This window comes from Cetorhinus maximus, chromosome 26 (assembly GCF_964194155.1).
Source record: "Cetorhinus maximus chromosome 26, sCetMax3.hap1.1, whole genome shotgun sequence".
Taxonomy (NCBI): Eukaryota; Metazoa; Chordata; class Chondrichthyes; order Lamniformes; family Cetorhinidae; genus Cetorhinus; species Cetorhinus maximus.
Window position 1 is genome coordinate 23,070,234 of NC_135904.1, and position 18,653 is coordinate 23,088,886.

Consider the following 18,653-nt stretch of genomic DNA (forward strand, 5'->3'; position numbering starts at 1 on the left):
TATCCCCCCCTAGATGGGAGAAAGAAAGTAGCCTCAGAAAATGAGCAGGTATGGCTCGGGGTGGCCAAGGAGGTCAGCAGCAGGATAAAAGGTGGTGCATGGGGTGCAATCAAATGGGTTGCCTTGTCCGAATGGTGTTGAGCTTCTTGAGTGTTGTTGGAATCTGCATTCATCCAGGCAAGTACAGAGTTTTCAGAAATACCAGTCTCTGAGCTGCTCTTGTAGCCACAGTAGTTATATGGCGAGTCCAGTTCAGTTTCTGGTCAATGGTGATCCCCAGGATGTTGATAGTGGAGGATTCAACGATGGTAATGCCATTGAATGTCATGGGGAGATGGTTGGATTCTCTCTTGTTAGAGATGGTCATTGCCTGGCACTTGTGTGGCATGGATGCCCAAGCCTTAATGTTGGCCAGGTCTTCCTGATACAAGTACCTGCTTCCGTAGTGAAAACCTGGCCATTGGTGCAAATTAAGATACCAGCAGCAGAATTTTGGATGAGTACAAATTTATGTAGGAGTTATCTTTTTTTTTTAGATCATTTTGAAGTGTTGAATTGAATGGTTTATCTATGACATGTTATATTATTTGTTTCCTGAAATACATTTTTCAGATAGCTACATATATGAAATATTAATGGAATTTTCTGGTGCAGAGATTCAGCTTGCATAGTTCAGAATCTTCCACTATTTATAGTATTCAGGATGTGTCATTACAGGTTGTTCCTACCCACCTACTTTTATAATTAGCTGCACTTGATAATAAAAAAAAAATACCTCCTCACACTTGTTTTTCTCTTCAGTTGTATGGTAGACTGTCTTAAGTGGGATATGTGCTGCATAAGTCTCAAATAATTAAGCACAAACTGGTTATCAGCCCATCTTAGCTGGTAAGTTTTTACCTCCGAGTTGGGGATTCAGCTCCACTCTAGATCTTGAAGCAAGTCTCAATAATTGGTCCTTCTCTTGTTAGAATGATGCAATTGAATGGAAACATTGTGAAAAGATCAGGTAAGTAGTAGCAGACTGTTTCCTGTAGTTGAGGGGCCAAGAAAAAGATTTAGGACTGAGGGCGGGAAAAACATTTTCAGAGAATTGTGAGACTCTGGGACTCATTTCCAGAGTTGGTGTCAAGGCAGAAACAATGTCCACATTAACGATTAGATGGCCTAAAAGTGGATGAATAAAATGGACTCGAAGGGATACGGAAACAGGCAAGTGAATTCAATTAGAACTACTTACTCACATGGAGGGTAAACACTGACATGGACTGATTGGGACAAATAGTTGTTTCCATGTTGTCCTTATGTATAATCTAGGCTGGCACTCCAGTACAGTACTGAGGGAGTGCCGCATCGTCAGACGTGCTGTCCCTCAGGTGAGAGGTTTGACCAAAACCTGTCATCCCCTGCTGATGGTGTAGGTAGATGTTAGAGATTCGATGATGCTATTCAAAGAACAGCAGTGTATTAACCCGTCATCTTGGACAACATTTGTCCCTCGAGTAACATCATCACAAAATGGTCATTTTTGAAGCTCCGATTTAATGTAAGAAATTGCAAGTGGCAAATTGCAACCACAATGTAGTTTTTCAATTCACCCACAGCTCCAACAGGAGGTCCTCATTGATTCTACAAACAATTCTTCCTCAAGTCTCCTGACAGAGGAAAAATTGTCAAATGCCCATCCAGCATAGAAACAGAGGAACAGGAGGAGGCCATTCAGCCCCTCGGACCTATCCTGCCATTCAATTTTATTATGACCAAGTTGTATGTTAACTCCATTTATTCGCCATCTTTTAATACCCTTACCTAACTACAAGAGAATGAATAGCATGATTAAAGTATTGTAGCTAAGATGGAGAAATTTAAGGTGGGGGGGCGGAGACATTAAATTAACATGTCATGTGACAGCGTGTGAAGCATCTGGTACAAACATAAAACCAGTCAGATTTTTAAAATTTATTCATTCAGGGGATGTGGGCTTCGCTGGCTGGGCCAGAATTTATTGCCCATCCCTAGTTGCCCATGAGAGTGTTTCTTGAACCACTGCAGTCCCTGAGGTGTAGGTACACCCACAGTGCTGTTAGGGAGGATTTTGACCCAGAGATTGGCAGGATTGAACACTTCGTAAAAACATTTTCTGAATGAAGAGTCACCAAGGAGTTTTAAAAATTAACTTTTCAAAGTCAATTTCATGTTATTTAGTTTTTAAAATGTTTGATAATTTACCATTTTAGCCAGCATTTTCACTGTGCTTCTACAGCCAATGTCTTTGTTCTGCTTTCGCCATATATTCTTGAAACTTTTGACTTGTTTTTAAACATTTGCAGGAGAAATATTTATAATTTAAATACTTCAAACATTTATTTAAGACATCACACTTGTGTCTATACAGACTGCTTTTCTCCAGATTAGAGCCTGAGGAAAGACCAATAATAAATTTAACTCATGTGGTAATACTCATCCTATTTATATATATTGCAAATAAATAAAAAAGTTCCTTTATCTTTTTAATCTGCCTTTCCATGTTTTGACATGGATCATGATCTTTGGATTTTTTCTGTAAATATATAAACTTTAAAGTATTGTTGGGAGGGAATATTTATTACTTAAATACTTGTACAGCCAAGTCAAAGCACTGGTAACCTTTCTGCTGCCAGCTACCATTTTATAAATACCACTTATGGAGGTACAAACTGAATGACAGAGTAAAAGATTTGTTCTCTTATCTATGATCAATGCCATGGATGAACCAATACAATCATAAGATTGTGTAAAAATAACAATTTTAGGCATCCTATTCTCCATGTGAAGACCTTGAATTCACAGTAAAGCAGAACCTATGAAACCAACAGCTACCAACAAATCTCGAAGGGAGATCATGTTATTTTAATGTGATATCAGAGCGCTCTCTGCTGGTCAGCTGGTATAGGCGACTTATTTTGTTACTTGTATTTACTGACCAAGCCTTTTGGACCTTGTAACAACTCATCTATTAGTGAAGTCATTAAGATGCATCCACAATTGAGATTCAATTAAAATGTTCGTAAAGGTCAATGCAACACTAGGGGAAAAGGATGGCTGAGCAAGAGGCCTCTCATTAAGATAGCAAGCCACATAACAGCAGCATCAGTGCTAGTGCCAGTGCCAGAGTGATCAAGCATAGTTCCATTTTGAAGAACCAGCAGGGATTGTAGAAAGGGATTCTTATGCATTCAGTGGCGAAGGGACAACATTCACTGCTGACGTTAGTGAAAGCTGTTCAGAGATTTAGAAGGCTCTGGAGGACTGATTTCCTTCATTCTGATTTGACTTTGAATCTAGCGCTATCTATAAGGAATTTTGGCATTCTACTAGTGAAGTCATAAAGTAGGCTATTCAGCCAGTTTGAAGAATGCTCACAGACACAGCAAACCAGGATGTAAAAAGCACTGATTTATAATTCACTTTTTAATCATATTACAGAAAGCAAAATAAAGACTGGGATATGCATATGGGATTATGGCTAAAATATCATGAGCAAGCTTTTTAAAAGATTAAAAACTTTTAAAAATCATGGATTTTTAGATGTTATTGAGGGAATGATACATTAAGTTTCCCAGGGCCAGAGAAGTCATTCAGCAGTAATTATGACTTAGTATGTTGTCAAAAACTCAGTTACATCTAATTTAACAAGGCTTCACATTTTCAAAGTTACATCAAGAGTGGATAAAAAGTTGAAGTTCACGTCAAATTACTGTTCACTATCTGCTTCTGTGTTGATTACATCTGTGAACACTCTAACAGTGCACATTTTAGAGGGGGCTTATTGCTGTCAGCAACTTTGGGATTTCCATGTCATATGTCAGAAAGTTGCTGTCAGTTTTACACAGTAGTGACAGAAAGCACCAGCAGTTTTGCCTCATTATAACATAAATTCCAGGTTAAAAAGATAATTTATGTTGAATAGAAGTTACATGGTACTGGTTTCAGAAAGCCTTTTATGGATCATGGTAGAATGACTGAAACAATCTGAATAGCTTAATGAGTTATTGAACCATTATCAGTATAATGTGTAAATTTCAGCATTTCTATTAATATGGATAAAGTTTAGCAGGATCTAGAGATTGGGAAAGCTGACCTAGAGTGCCTTCTGATCACAGCTCCTATGGATTAAGAACACCTTGCAAATCGAGACTCCTAAAGACCTCAAGTGTTACACAAATTAATTACGCCAGCTAAGATTACGTGCGTTTTCATGGGAAATGTCCTGTTAGCATTCCACAATGGCAATTTGTTTTTTTTTTAAAGTTGTCTGCTGGTCAATGTTTGTTAACAAAAATCAGTTTTGGATTTGAACTCCTGCTTTTGCATCAGCCTACGGTACTGAACAAATCTCCTCCCTGCATATGCAACTTTGTGATCAGGTGGTTGGTGCACTAGCTTGTGACATTTTGGTACTATATAGACTCTTCAAACCTTCAGGGAAGATATATTTATAGAGAATGAACATATCAATTGTACTGGACCACGAGCAATGTAAAATCTAAGAATACTGGAGAGTGAAATAAAATTTACACCCAAATAGTAATGTTAAACATTTAGTGCTCAAGGTAAGGGGAGAATGGCAGTCTTGTACAACAGAACCACTGAATCAAACGAAGAACATGGGCTTGCTCACGGTTTATAATGCATTATAAACCCTGGGCGACGCTATGTTCTTTGGCAAGACAGTATTTAATGTGTGTACATTTAACTCAGAATCAGATGTTATAGATATTTATTCAGGATTTATTTTTCTCTCAAATTTTTCTATACTGGACAATTCCAGACCAGTGTTTGGATAAAATTCCTTCATGCTTGAAATTTCTTAATAATCAATCTCTACTTCTGCATCCAATCACAAGTTTGCAATTAGGTTATTCATTCTACCCAATGTTTTAACAAGATAGTTCAAATGTCCATTTTTTTTCTGCAAATTGAGGCAAGTTCATTTCAGTCTTTCGTCATAACTAATTTCTAAATCCTACAACCTTCATTATCACTGAGCATTCTCTAACTTGTTAATATTTTGGAAATGTACCAAATATTGTACACACCATTTCAACTGGGCTCTCATCTATACACGTTTACAATAATGACTGTAGTCAAATGCTGTTAAGGTGCATCCCAGTAGATTAGCCTCAATGTTTCACAGGGTGTAATTAGCAATTTTGTTTTAAATGAATGCTCCAATATTCCAAAATGCATACCTTCAAATTTATATTAAAAATTCAGGCCAGTCCTTGGACTTCAACCTAATTGCTGCAAATCATTTTTGGTATCAATTTCTCCGGTTTATAATTTGGTTACATGGCCTGGGGCTTTATGTTACAAGTATTCTCTTCCATGTCATCTATAACTATCAACATAAAACATATCCTAAACAGCACCATTGATTTATATCTCTAAACCAACCATTCTTCCACTTATCTTTTATTTTCTATTGCTTAGCAGTTTTAAGTGAATTTTTTTTCCCCCAAGTTACAATGCGTATATTAGTGTCTTCTGAAAGAGTTAAGTGAACTATCCCCACTGATTCTTATTCACTGAGTTTTCATATCTTAAAAGGAAGAGTTGGATTTATGCCAAGGCAGGTGATGAGTAGTCAGAGCTGATGGCAAGCATCCAAATCAGTGGCTTCAATCTTCAGTGCTTATCTAGTTGAAATTAAAACTCACCCAAGCCCATATCTCAAACAAGCCAGTAACACATGGGCATTAATGATTCAAGACATGGTCAAGATGGGTATCATTGATTAGGAATTCATTCAGCCCCTCAAGCATGTTTTGCCACTCGGATCATGGCTGAACTGCACTTCATTTCCATTTACCAGTCTGATCCATTCTCTCTCTCTCTATACCCCACCTAACAAGAATCCAACTCTTGAAAATTTCAATTGATCCAGAACCCACAGCCTTTTTTTGGGGGGGTGGGGGAGGGATGTGTGGAAAGAGAGTCAGGGAGAGTGTTCCAGGCTTTTACAATCTTGTGTTTTCTGATTTGACTCAAATGGCCTAGCTCCAATTCTAAGATTACATCCCCTTATTCTGCATTCCCTTGGCAGAGGCAATAATTCCTGTATTTAACTTACCAAACCCACGATCATACATGTCATTTGGCCCATTGTGCCTCTGCCAACTCTGAAAAAGCTTCCTATTGGTCCCACTCACCTGCACTTTACCCATAGCCCAACTTCTCAAGTACGTACCCAATGTCCTTTTAAAGTAACTATTGAATCTGCTGCCACCACCCTTTCAGGCAGTGCATCCCAGATAACTTTCTAAAAACTTTTCTCCTCCCTCTTGGAATTTTTTGCCAATTATCTTAAATCGAGTGTCCTGATGACCAACCCTCCAGACACTGGAAAGTTTCTCCTTGTGAACACCTCGATTTTGAACACCTAATCTCCCCTTAACCTTCTCTGCTCAACCCAGGTTCTCTAATCTTTCCATATCACTAAATTCCTTCATCTCTGGAAAATCCATCTCCATACCCTTTCTGAAGTGTGGCCCACCAAGTTGGAAGCAGTATTCTGTCGAGGTCCAACCAATGATTTATGACAGTCTACTGCAACTTTCATGCTCATACAAGCTGCCTTCATGATTCAATCCTTCTGACCCCCTCCACCCCATCGGCAGATGGTATTGCCGCTTGACATCATTCAGATGAGAAACGTAGGGGGATGAGGTTAAGTAATGACTCACAAGAGTCATTACTTGAGTGTTTCATCCTTAACACTACCAGCACATCCCAAGTTAAATTTTATTATTGTAGTTTAGCTCCTCACATTTGCAATTCACAGATAAAGTTTAGTTCAAAAGATTAAAGTGAGCAGTTAAGACTGAACTAAACATGCTTAAATGAAAATACAGTTCCTAGATGAGAGAAAACTGAAAATAGAATTTATGGAGTGCTACAAATTTAGTGTGCAAATATTGCAGTGCATTCAGTTTGGTTTAAAGGGGTTTATTGTTCCAAAATGTACAAAAACATTCACCAGTACAAAATAAGACCAAAACAAAACCTGAATTTCTGCCCCTTTTGATTCAATAACTCCAATAGTGCATCTTAAAATTGATACAGAAATGGGATCGGTATGGCAGACCGTGAATCCTCCTAGAAAGTGACTATACCACCACCAAATCTCAACCCAACCCTGGCTCCAATTACTCCTTGCATATCACGTTAGCATTCGAGGTGCTTTTAGTAATTCACAGTTCTTCCTTGTCCTTCTTCTTCTTCTTAGACTTCTTCTCTTCCACTGGTACGGCCAGAGGGTGTGTGGATTCCTTCTTCAAGTAATTCATGAAGTCATTAACTTCACGACCTCCCTGAAGTAAGAGCACAATTATCAGTGTAATATCAGACATCAACAGCTAAACGTGACAAACCAGGTGTCAGATGAAAATCAATTTGCTCAGTATGGATTCAAAAGGTCACTTAAAGTTTGGGGTTCAGAAGAAAACTCCATTCTGTCAAATCCAAATCAGTCCTCTACCATTAAGTAAATGCATCTTCTATACATTTAAGGTTGGGATGCAAAAATTTTGCAAACAGAAGTTGGTATTGAAAACACTAACATTATTCTGCTCACCATTCCCTCACTATAAGATAAATAACTAAGCAGCTAGTAAAAATAGTATATATAGTAGGAAACTGGCTTTGTTGACAACTGAAGATTCTTCTCAGATGCAATAAAAAGGGTGGTTTGTACATAAGATGAGGAACCAAGACAGTCACAAAAACTCAGTAAATTTCAGTGATCCCATTATGTTTAGAGGTCGAACGACTAACTCAGATTGCATGCAGCCATGAAATAAGGAAGATTCCAATATTTCAGGCACTCCTAGATGATAGTAAATCTATTCAAGAAAATGCATGAAAATGGGAAAAAAGTTGGGTCAAATTTGCAATTCAAGTTAGGTTTAGGCTTTTCTGCTTCTAACATTCCAGTTGGCTAACTAATGTCAGTGTTAGTTCTTTCAATGGTTATTTATAGCTGCTTCCACATTCTTAACCTTATGCCAGTCTAAACAATAATGCATAGCCCAAAGGAGGCAATAACAAAATTCGGCTAACAGCTCTTTCAAAGGTGTGCTCGAAAGGAAATGGCTGCATACCAGGAAACATTCCTTGCTAAAAATATTTCAAATGTATATTTAAACATTTGACAGCTTCTGCCAATATGAATGGTAGCAGAGGGAGGAGAACCAGAGTGCCAGGTGGCTGGTAAAGTCAACATGTTGCTAAAGGTTGCTCATCCTGTTTGATATTTCAGTACCCACACAAGAGGCAGCTGTGCACCACTCCTAATAGCAGCGCACATTTTATATGCTACATGGATACTCTGTTCTACAGTGTAACCATTGTTAGGGGCCTATAAACTATTCCCACTTATGACTTCTTTCCCTTGCTATGGCAGCATATCTTTAAGCAACCTGGCAAAAAGTCAACACTACCCAACAGTGCCAGGCATCAAATAGGCAGCCAGAGAATTGCATCCTACAGTGTGGCCTTTTTAACTGTTATACATATATCACTCACCCATGCAAAATCCTCTCAAATTTACAGCCCTTTCACTGCCTAAAACGCACATACTTATCTTAAGAAAATGTACATTCAAGATACAATGTACATTTGAAACCCTTTCCAGATTCAACTTCCAAGGACATCATACTTCAAGGTCATTAATATAACCAAAATGCACAATGCATTGGCATGAACCAGGTTCTCCACAAGGTTGGCACATGCTTATTATGTCCTTCAAACTTCAGCAACTCGAGGGTACTTGTTTGCTTGTCAAAAAGGTGGTGCAATCATGCCTTGAAAAATAATATACCACTGGTGAAGTCCAAGTCATAAAAGATCATCTCCGAGGTACCCAAGTATCTCTGGCAGTGCCTTTGGGTCTGTGTGCTTAGCTAATTGCAGGTTGAGGTAGACCACCCAATATGCAGGTGGTCCTGCCTCTACAAGTCGGAGCAATTTGCCCTCCAGCTATCAGAGGGTGCGGTCCATTCTCCCAATTATTGGTAGGTGAGAAATGAAAAATGTCGAAAATTTGAAAATAGGGAAGAAGTGCCGCTACGCTCAAAAAAGGTTAACTCCTAAAACAAGTCACCACACACAAATTTCCCTGAAGTGATATTTCTTCTCTCTTTACATGGTACACACCCAGAGGACTGTTAAATCCTGTTACCTACATAATTTGAGCTGCATTGTGCCTATTCTTGAGCAGCAGCATTGCTTGTTATAAAAATCCAGTCTCTGTGATCCAAGTGCCATGTAAAGGCAAGGCTTATTCGTGGGAATTACTGATCCCTTAGTGATAGGAGAAACTTATGTTCTTTGATGCAAGGCTATTTTAGATGACATACAAGCTTGAACTTTAGCACTTGCTATCTTAGTTTCTCTCAGATTGACTCCAGGTAGGAAAAAAAAACAAAGATTGATTTTTGAAGTAAACTGATTCTGAAGCTGAAGAGGCTTTTGCTACTATGAGTAACATCCTGATAACTGGCTGATGAAACAATATAGAATCCCCTCTGGATGGTAGTTTCATCTGACATCCAATTATTGAAGCTACCTTATCCTCAGGAGTTAATTGGAACTGTGTCCCATCCAGATAAGTGTCTTGGTTGAATGGTATACTGTTTTCCAACAGACAATGAACAAATGACCATTTAAGTTATCAATAATGTAGGCTTAAATACTTATATCATTGTCTTTACATATTTTTGTTACAGAAGCTGATGATCAGCCACCATGTTATTACAAAATGATACAAATGTTGAAGTGGTTACAAAAGATACAAAAAGAAAACCCCATACCTCATATCTCTTTGGACTCTGCTTCTTTCCCATTGGGGCAAAATAAAGTGTGGGAAACCTAAATATTAAAAAAAAAATCAGATATAGTTCCAAATTGGGGAATTAATTTGAACCAACAAAATGATTGGTTTCTCTGTTCTTACCCTTGAACTTCATAAGGTGAAGGCACATCATTAGCTGTAGCATCCATCTTGGCAATGACAATGTTAGAATCACTGCTCAACTAGGATGGAAAAAAAAAAAGTCAAGAATCTAATGGAACAATTTCTCTTTTAAAACCAAGATCCATTTTGACAACCAGAATACAATCTAACCTTCTCTCCAAGCTCCTTATACTTTGGCTCCAGACTTTTACAGTGCCCACACCATGGAGCATAAAATTCAATCAAGACATCCTTTGTTTCATCATTCACAATGTCATCGAAGTTCTCAGCTACTACAACCTGTTAAAATAAACATTTGCAAGTGCAAATTAGCAGTTTCAGGCAGGAACATGAAAATCCAACCACGTAACATTCGCAACAGTAGGTTGACAAGATGAAGAAAGCAAACTTTTTTTGAAAATCGCTTAAGCTGGAAGCAATTTTTAGATATTACAAAATACGAGAAACATTGTCCCATTTCATTTCTGCAACACTTTCCCTCTCAAGTGTACAAACTTGAACTATTTTCTGGATTCAAGTCTATGGCCATTTTCTATCAACAAATTCAAATATCTGATGCTGAATATTAAAAAGGTTAACAGAAACTTTGCCAAGCAGAATCAGTTTTTTTAAAAAAAAAACCATGTATAATTTAGTATGTCATCTCAAATGTTGTATGTTTGGAAGGAACTGGTGACTATGGACCTACCAATGCCATTGCATTTCCTTGCCTCATGTCTGTCTGTTGTAGACTAGATGGACTGCCATAATTACTCAGCAATTCCATTTCTGTATAATGTAGAAGTGGCTTTTTTAAAAATTACTAATTCTTATGTTCTCTCCCACAAAAGCCACAAAATGGTGCTAAAAGACATACAAAATTGCTCAGGTTTTTGAGCAGTTAACACAGACCAAAACAGCTTAAAAAAAAATCCCCGCATCGCTATATAAAATACATTACTACTGACATTTACAAATCATTAGAACTCAACATTGTTCAATCACTTCAGTCAAGTAACTGAGTCAGCCAAAGGAAGTGCAATGCAGGTCATGCAGTTGCAACAGAATAATTAGTAGCTTATTACTCTTCAGCCTGGAGTATCATAGAAAACAGCTTGGCAGCAAAGAACAATATCCAAGAGACCAACCTTCACAGGACCATCATTGCTCTCTGGAATTGGCTCAGACTTAAGGTAACGTTTCAGCTTGCCAGCGAAGTAGTCCTCTAGAAAACGTTCCAGTGCTTTGCCATCACGCCTGGCAAGAGAAGAAAAAAAATCAGGTCCTCAAAAAAAAAAGTGCTTACAAAATAAATGTTTAGTTACTTGGGTGCCAATGGTTGGGTTTTAAGGCAGCAAGAAAGTACTACATGCCAAGGCATAACATTTCTGACAAGATAGTCTAAATAAAAGGTTTGGTTTGCATCTATGCAGTTTGTAGAGTGTCTGGTCAGGATAACAATCCACAAAAACTTAATTATGTTTTCAAAAGGACAGAAGTTTAAAAAAAAAATTTTTTAATCTGTAGCCCTTACAGTAATTCTCATTACAAAAAGCTTACTGTTGAACAACAGACCAAAACTTGCTACATATGTTGGTTTTGTACCTGTGCTCTGCATTCATGTGCAGAGCCAAAGTTACTTAGTCTGAGGTATGCACAACCTAAACAGTCAAACAAACTGTACTCTATTCTAATATCATTCCAGCTCATGAGCATGCCAGAGACAAAGGTGGATTTTTCTCATCATATTAGTCTCAGTTCCACTTTTGACAAAGACGCTCAAATGTGCCAAGTACAACACCTTTAATTTCCACCACTGATTCAAAGTACTTACGAGAACTCCTCCTGCATCACATATTTTTCATCTTTGGCAGTTTTGATAGCGACCACAGGAATGTCACCAGTGGAAGTGTCCAAGCCAAATTCTGAGAGCTCGTGGCTGAAGGTTTTATGGTTTGCAACAGCAAAATGCAGCTTCTCACCAGCATCCAGAAATTTCTGAGCAACCTTCATCACTCTGCACAATTAAAAGAATGGACAGAACCAAAAATTAAAATTGTAAACAGTAGAGTCAGTAAACAAATGGAAGGGAATAAGATAGGTGAAATAAAACAACAAATTTTCCAAAGACCAGGTTTTTAAAAATTAAATCTCCTGAGCTTGCAGCCCCCCTGCAACCATCATACTCGAGTTAAATAAAGCTTAGTGAGTACATGTTACAGATGCTAACACCTTAACATGGTCATCTGCTGCATTTAGGTACATGTATTTCTGTTGCTTATCAAGGATCTCTATTTATTTCTACTTCATAGTTATTAACTAGTGCTCCCAAACAAATGGGAAGTAAAAATACCTTTTCTTGCCTCCAGTGCACAGAACAGCACAGGTAACGTAGCCAAGCTGTCATATCATGTTCAAGACTGACCTAAATTATCCACCCAACAGTGTTAAATCAAGCAATTCCAAAATTACCCCCGTCATAAAAAAAACAAACACTTAATCCATGGTTATAAAAATAGACTATTGCACTCAGTGTCTCTCAGTGATCATCTATCCTTTACTTAATGCTGTCAGCTGTGTGCTGACTTTGGGTACTTCTACACTGAGAATGTCTTCAGCAGCAATCAAATTAAGGCAGTGCTAATTAATTTACTTAGGATTTAGGAGTTCCACGCTGCTCCTCAGGACATTTTCCAAATTAAGAACATGCAAGATATTGGTGTTGATGGTGTAAGAATGCCCACCCCATGCCAATTTAAACCCAAGCTCCCAGTAGCACAGCTACTGAATCCACATCACTCATTAATTCATTAGAACACCCATTGCATATTAACACAGGTACACTAATTTAGGCTTTATTTTAATTGCAGCACAAACTAAATGCAAGTCACAGATTTTGCCACAAATGACAAAAGGGGGGGGGGGGGGGGGGGGGGGAAAGAGAGAGAGAGAAAGAGAAAACATACAGCATTACGATTTTAACGGTCACCAGCCAACAGAGTTATTCTGTTGTGAAGTTAATTTCCATCTAATCAATTTGATTACTAATACAATCTCCTGGACAAGACTTCTCAAATTGCTTAGTTGAAATCATCAATAAACATTTTAACCATTTGAAGATGACAGTTGTTTAATACTGATAAACCTGCTGTGTTTGGACAGTACAAAACACAGAACATTAGATGTTCTAAAGATCAAACAAGTCAACCTTTCAAGCAAAGCGCAAAAAACAGAAACAATTTAAAAGGATTCAACTAGTTCCACCATGCAGACAGTACCTATTTCTCCAGTAGTTCGAACCCTTTGGATTCTTTTCATAATCTACATCATAGTAAGCTACCAGCAGATCCTTCCCTTTTAACTGGTCTTTATTATCTTCAGTCATATGGGGGCAGATACCAAAGCTGCATTAAAAAATATAAAGATACAAAAATTAACTACAGTACTTATAACATTTTATTAGACAGTATTGAGAAGAAATCAGGACAAACCTTTTGAATCGCCTTTGGCTAAAGTCAGCTACATGTAATCAAATACAATCTCTTTTGGGGTGGCGGTGGGGTACCTCGGGGCAGCTTGCCAACTAAAACTTAGTGTTGCGGATCAACCAACTTATAGAAAATTAACCACAAGTTGAAAATTCATCTTAATGGCACTACAATACAGAATTCTTTCCCAATTGGTGTCTGTCACCCAATAGGGTGGAGGTGAACAAGGTTTGTGCATGTTCACATTACCAGTGCCCAATGGTCTTAAACAACATGCCACTTGGTCAGGCTCGTTACTGATTTGTTAAGCAACCCATTCAAAGGGAAACAGGAGTTGCACCAAAGGGTTAAACCCCTGTTTAAAAAGGGGGAAGGGATAAGCCAAATAACTACAGGCTAATTAGCCATGTCAGCAATGAGAAGGTTGCTGCAGACCACAATGAATACATTAGTAAATGCTTAGAAAGTATGAAGACAGTGTAGATTCATAAAGAGTCGGGCAGAGGTGATCATTAAATTCAAGGAAATTACAGAACTCAACTGGAACATAGGGGGTCCAGTGTATTTTGGCTTTTGAGGTGGAATTAATAAAGTAACAGACTCGTTACCTTTACTACAATGGGTCTTAATTTCGGAGAAGAATTAATATGAGTAATGAGATACCTTAGGAATATTTTGCAGAGTGTAGTTGCTGAAATGCCCCAGGGATCATATTATTGGAATCTCTCTTGAACCCTATATCCATAAATGATTTGGAGTAAGGTTCCTTAGGACATTTCTTGTCCAAAAAAACTAATGTACAAGTTGAAATACTGTACAGTACATGTGCAGCACTGTGCATTCCTAGCTGAAATAACTTGCAAATACATCACCAAATATAAATGAAATACTGTACTTTAGGACCTTTCAGCAGAAAATTAACACATTAGGAGTTGAAATGCTGTACATTCTTAAAATTCCTACACAAATAAACTAAAATTTAAAGCGAAAATGCAATATAAATGTAAATAGTATAAAATGTTACAATTACTGTACATTCACCCACTAGTTTTAGATTGACCAGGCTCCATGAAGTTGGCTGGTGCGACTACTTGCACAGACCAACTTCTGTCACTAGCTATAGCTTGCGACTTCAGTGCAAATTTAAAACCAGAGGCAGGAGCAAAGCAGCTGAAAACAGACTCCAGGGCCTAAGGTAGGAACAAAAAGCAGGAAGAAGAGGGACTAGGGCGAGGGCAGGAGGCACAGCGGAGGCAAGATCAAGAGCCTTGCCAGGAGCAAGGGCGGAGTGGGAGAAGCACTGACTTCACCAGTGGTCACAATCGACACTGGGGACTGTAAAGTTAAGAACAGGGGGCAGGAATAGCAGTTGAAGGGGCGGTGGGGGAGAAGAGGGACTTCAGCACAAAGCGAGAGCAGCAGCACTGGGGAAAAAAGGTCACGTGAACAGGCCAGCCACAGAACAGGAAATCTATGATAAACAAATTTAAAGTGAAAATTGCAATGTTAAACGGATATATTGACATTTCCAAGGTCAAGAACATCAAGCGAATTGACATAAAGTGGGCACTTGCTGCAGAGAAGGAAAAGACTCAGGATACGGAAACCTTAAAGCAGCAGAACTGCAGCTAGAAAAATTATGGTGAAAATGGAATTCTTGGCTTTACATAGAAGAGCATTTAACAAAGGTAGCGTAATGCATCTACAGACATCAGTTAAGATTTTGACATGTAGGTAAACCAAAAAAAAGTTGTGATTTCTATATTGTTCAAACAAACTGTACGATGACAAAAAGGCAAGTGAAGTGTGTCAATGGGAATCAGAGGGAAAACTCTCCACTGGTTGGAGTCATCCCTAACACAAAGGAAGATAGTTGTGGTTGTTGGGAGGCCAATCATCTGAGTCCAAAGACATCACTGCAGGAGTTCCTCAGAGCAATGTTCATGGCACAGTTACTTTATCAATGATCTTGCCTCAAACATAGAAGGTTGGAAGTGGGGATGTTTGCTGACAATTACAGTGTTCAGTATCATTTGAAATTCCTCAGATACTGAAGCAGTCCAAGCATGCAGCAACAAGACCTAGACAACATTCAGGCTCAGGCTGCCAAGTGGCAGGTAACATTTGCACCACCTAAATATGCCTGTCAATGACCATCCCCAACAATGAGAGAATCTAAATCTGTCCTCTGACAGTCAATTGCATCACCTTGGCTGAATCCCTCACCATCAACATTGAGGGCATAGAGGATTTGAGGGAAGAGGGGGAATGCACAGTGTTAAACTGTTAACCAGAAACTGAACTGGGCCGTGACTCCTAGAGCAGATCAGAGGCTGGGACCTCTGCATCAATCAACTCACCTCCATCTCCCCAAAGCTTGTCCACCATCTAAAAAGGCACAAGTCAGGAGTGTGATGGAATACTCTCCACTTGCCCAAATGAGTGCAGCTTTAACATCACTCGAGAAGCTCGACACCATCCAGGACAAAGCAGCCCACAAGATCAGCATCAAAATCCAACACAAACAAGTACGCCTTCTACTACTGACTCTCAATAGTAGCAGCATGTGCCATGACCTCTACCACCTAAAAGAACAAGGGCAGATATGTGGAAACCTGCAAGTTCCCCTCCGAGTCTCTCATGCCATCCCGACTTGGAACTATATTGCTATTCCTTCACTGGGTCAAAATCCTGGAACTCCCTCACCAGCAGCACTCTGGGTTCATATACACCCCCTATACTGCAGTGGTTCAAGTCAGCAGCTCAAGGCCACCTTCAAGGGCAATTAGGGATGGGCAATGTTGGCCTTCCCAGTGATAAGAAATAAGAGTAGGCCATTCAGCCTCTCAAGCCTGCCCTTCAATAAGATCAAGGCTGATCTGCCCCAAGCCTCAACTCCTCACATCCTATGAACGAATAAAAAAACCTTTCCAAGACATGAATGCCATTTATTTAGTATTCTTACACCAGTTTTGAAGTCCCCCAGCATGATCGTAAATGTGATTTTAATCATTCAGTTGTCTTGTGCAAATTAAATGCAACTCTTGCTCTCTTCCCACCACTGGAGTTAACTTCAAGCAGCATTGCAAAGCATCTAGACCCATAATCAAAACTGTAACAATGAAAAAAAGTCATGCCAGTTAAAAAAATGCACCACAGAATCTGTACTTACATGTTGTCTAGAACAAACTTCTTTATTTTCGCATTTGTGAATTTATCTTCTGTGTACTGTACACTGCTGCTCTCAAACTTGTTTTCCAGTCTTGGAGGTCGGAACAAGATAACGCCCCTGTTAAAAATAGAAGAAGTCACCATTAGGGAAAGTGGTTGGTAAATAATCTAAAAGGTTCCATCTTAGTCTTCAGTACATAGAAATTTAACAATACATTGCTTTTCTTTTTTTAAAAAAAAAAGTTGTATATTTGGGGAGGTGAGGGAATCAACATTATCCGGAATTAATGCAAATACATGTGAAATGCTTCAGAATCAGCATTTACTAATTTTATAGCCTGCATTTATCATGGACACTACTGCCAGTGTGTCATTACACACAAAGCACACTTCATTGCCGAGAATGTGCAAATGCATGATGGGGTTTCTCAGCAGGTGCTAGGGAAGAAAAGTATTCCGAACCTGTTGTTTCCATTTTAAAATATTTTATCCTTAAAAACATAAGTCAGCAAGTAACCAATAGATTTTTGCTGTCAAACAAGAATTTGTATTACTCAGGCCCAACATTCTTCTTGTTAAAATGGACCTTCAGGCATTTAATGGCTGAGTATTTGCGAATCCATCCTGGCAAGAAATTATTGTAATTGGATAAGAACAATGTACCAAACAAGTGGATTTTCATTCTCGAAATTTACTGCAGAGGCAAGAAATAATTTGTATTTGTCCAAGATTCTGCAGAATGAGGAACGTGGGAAGGCGTGAGTGGTTAAATAGCAACCCCTAGGTTGATTCTTGAACAAGGTTACACACTGTGCAATTGTTTGGCTCACATCCTGAAAGGGCAGGTTAGAATCTTGCCCCAAAATACAAGGCTATTAAAACATGGAGCACTTTATTACGTGGCCAATGAAACCAAACCAAACCAACCACAGCACAAGAGGGATTTGGGCAAATACTTGGAAGAGAAATATTATAGAACAGAAGCAGGAAAACCAGACGGAAGTAGAAAACCTTGGTGTGGCATTCAAACACAAGTGATCCTAAGGTGAAATTTCTATTATTCTTGATCACAGCTGGCACACACCAAGAAAAGCCTAGTTAGGAACTCCAGATACATTGCTTTCCCAAGCAATGCTACCATGACCCCAACTGCTTCTCTGTTACTTCACAAAGACAGCTGTGCAGTGAGTATTTCATTGCCAATATGGCCAACAGGACAAGCAGCGTGCTTTTCATTGCAGATTGTACCTTCCTTATGTGGCAGCTGACCAGCTTTGCAAACAAGTTGGTTTCTGTCACCAATAAGGCAAAAATTTCAAATAGTCACTTCATACCGTAACATAGGAAAATTAAACAGGTGTAGGGGTGGACCACAGAACCCCTCAAGCTTGCTCCACTATTCAACAAATTCACTGTTGAACATTACAACAATTCCACTTTCTCACCTGATTTCCATATCCCTCAATTCCCTTAACTCTGTCTTGAACATACTCAATGGCTGAACATCCAAAACCCCTTGGGGTGGAGAATTCCTAAGATTCACAATGCTGCGACTGAAGGAATTTCTCATGAGTCCCAAAATGGCCAACCCTTATCCCAACACCTATGACCCCTAGACTGTCCAGTCAGGAGAAACAGTCTCTCAGCATAAACCCTGTCAAGCCCTCATAACCCAAGTATTACGAAAGAATGAACAGTAGCACTTATTGAACTTGGAACTAAATTTCATTATCACTAGAACTGGTCAAATTCTGGCACGATTCTTAAATGCTTTCAAGATAGCCAGGAAATGGGCAAACTGAATTAATGCTGACTTGGATCTTAAGTTAAGACATTTCTACTCTGGGTGCAGTTTGTAATCAGTTTCTAGCTTGTGTGGGGGGAGCAGGTAGCAACCAAAACATAAAACAAAAATGGATTAAGGGAATAGAAAATTAAGTACGGTTTAAAATTAAAAATGACTTCCAAACTTCCCTATATAAAAATAAAGCCTTGAAATG

At 38.8% G+C, this 18,653-nt stretch overlaps 1 protein-coding gene across 1 annotated transcript in view; it reads right to left on the reverse strand.

The window, feature by feature from the left end:
- Window positions 1–6,971: 6,971 nt before the first annotated feature.
- The window catches only part of LOC144668386 (protein disulfide-isomerase A3-like), a 28,017-nt gene continuing 16,335 nt past the window's right edge, over window positions 6,972–18,653 (reverse strand). Inside the window, exons 6-13 of the mRNA XM_078530368.1 lie at window positions 16,655–16,771; window positions 13,273–13,398; window positions 11,829–12,011; window positions 11,143–11,251; window positions 10,166–10,294; window positions 9,995–10,074; window positions 9,852–9,909; window positions 6,972–7,352 (exon numbers count right to left, since the gene is read on the reverse strand). Of these exons, the coding sequence (XP_078386494.1) occupies window positions 7,233–7,352; window positions 9,852–9,909; window positions 9,995–10,074; window positions 10,166–10,294; window positions 11,143–11,251; window positions 11,829–12,011; window positions 13,273–13,398; window positions 16,655–16,771 (922 nt within the window). The 3' untranslated portion in view covers window positions 6,972–7,232. The remainder of the gene's footprint in view (window positions 7,353–9,851; window positions 9,910–9,994; window positions 10,075–10,165; window positions 10,295–11,142; window positions 11,252–11,828; window positions 12,012–13,272; window positions 13,399–16,654; window positions 16,772–18,653) is intronic.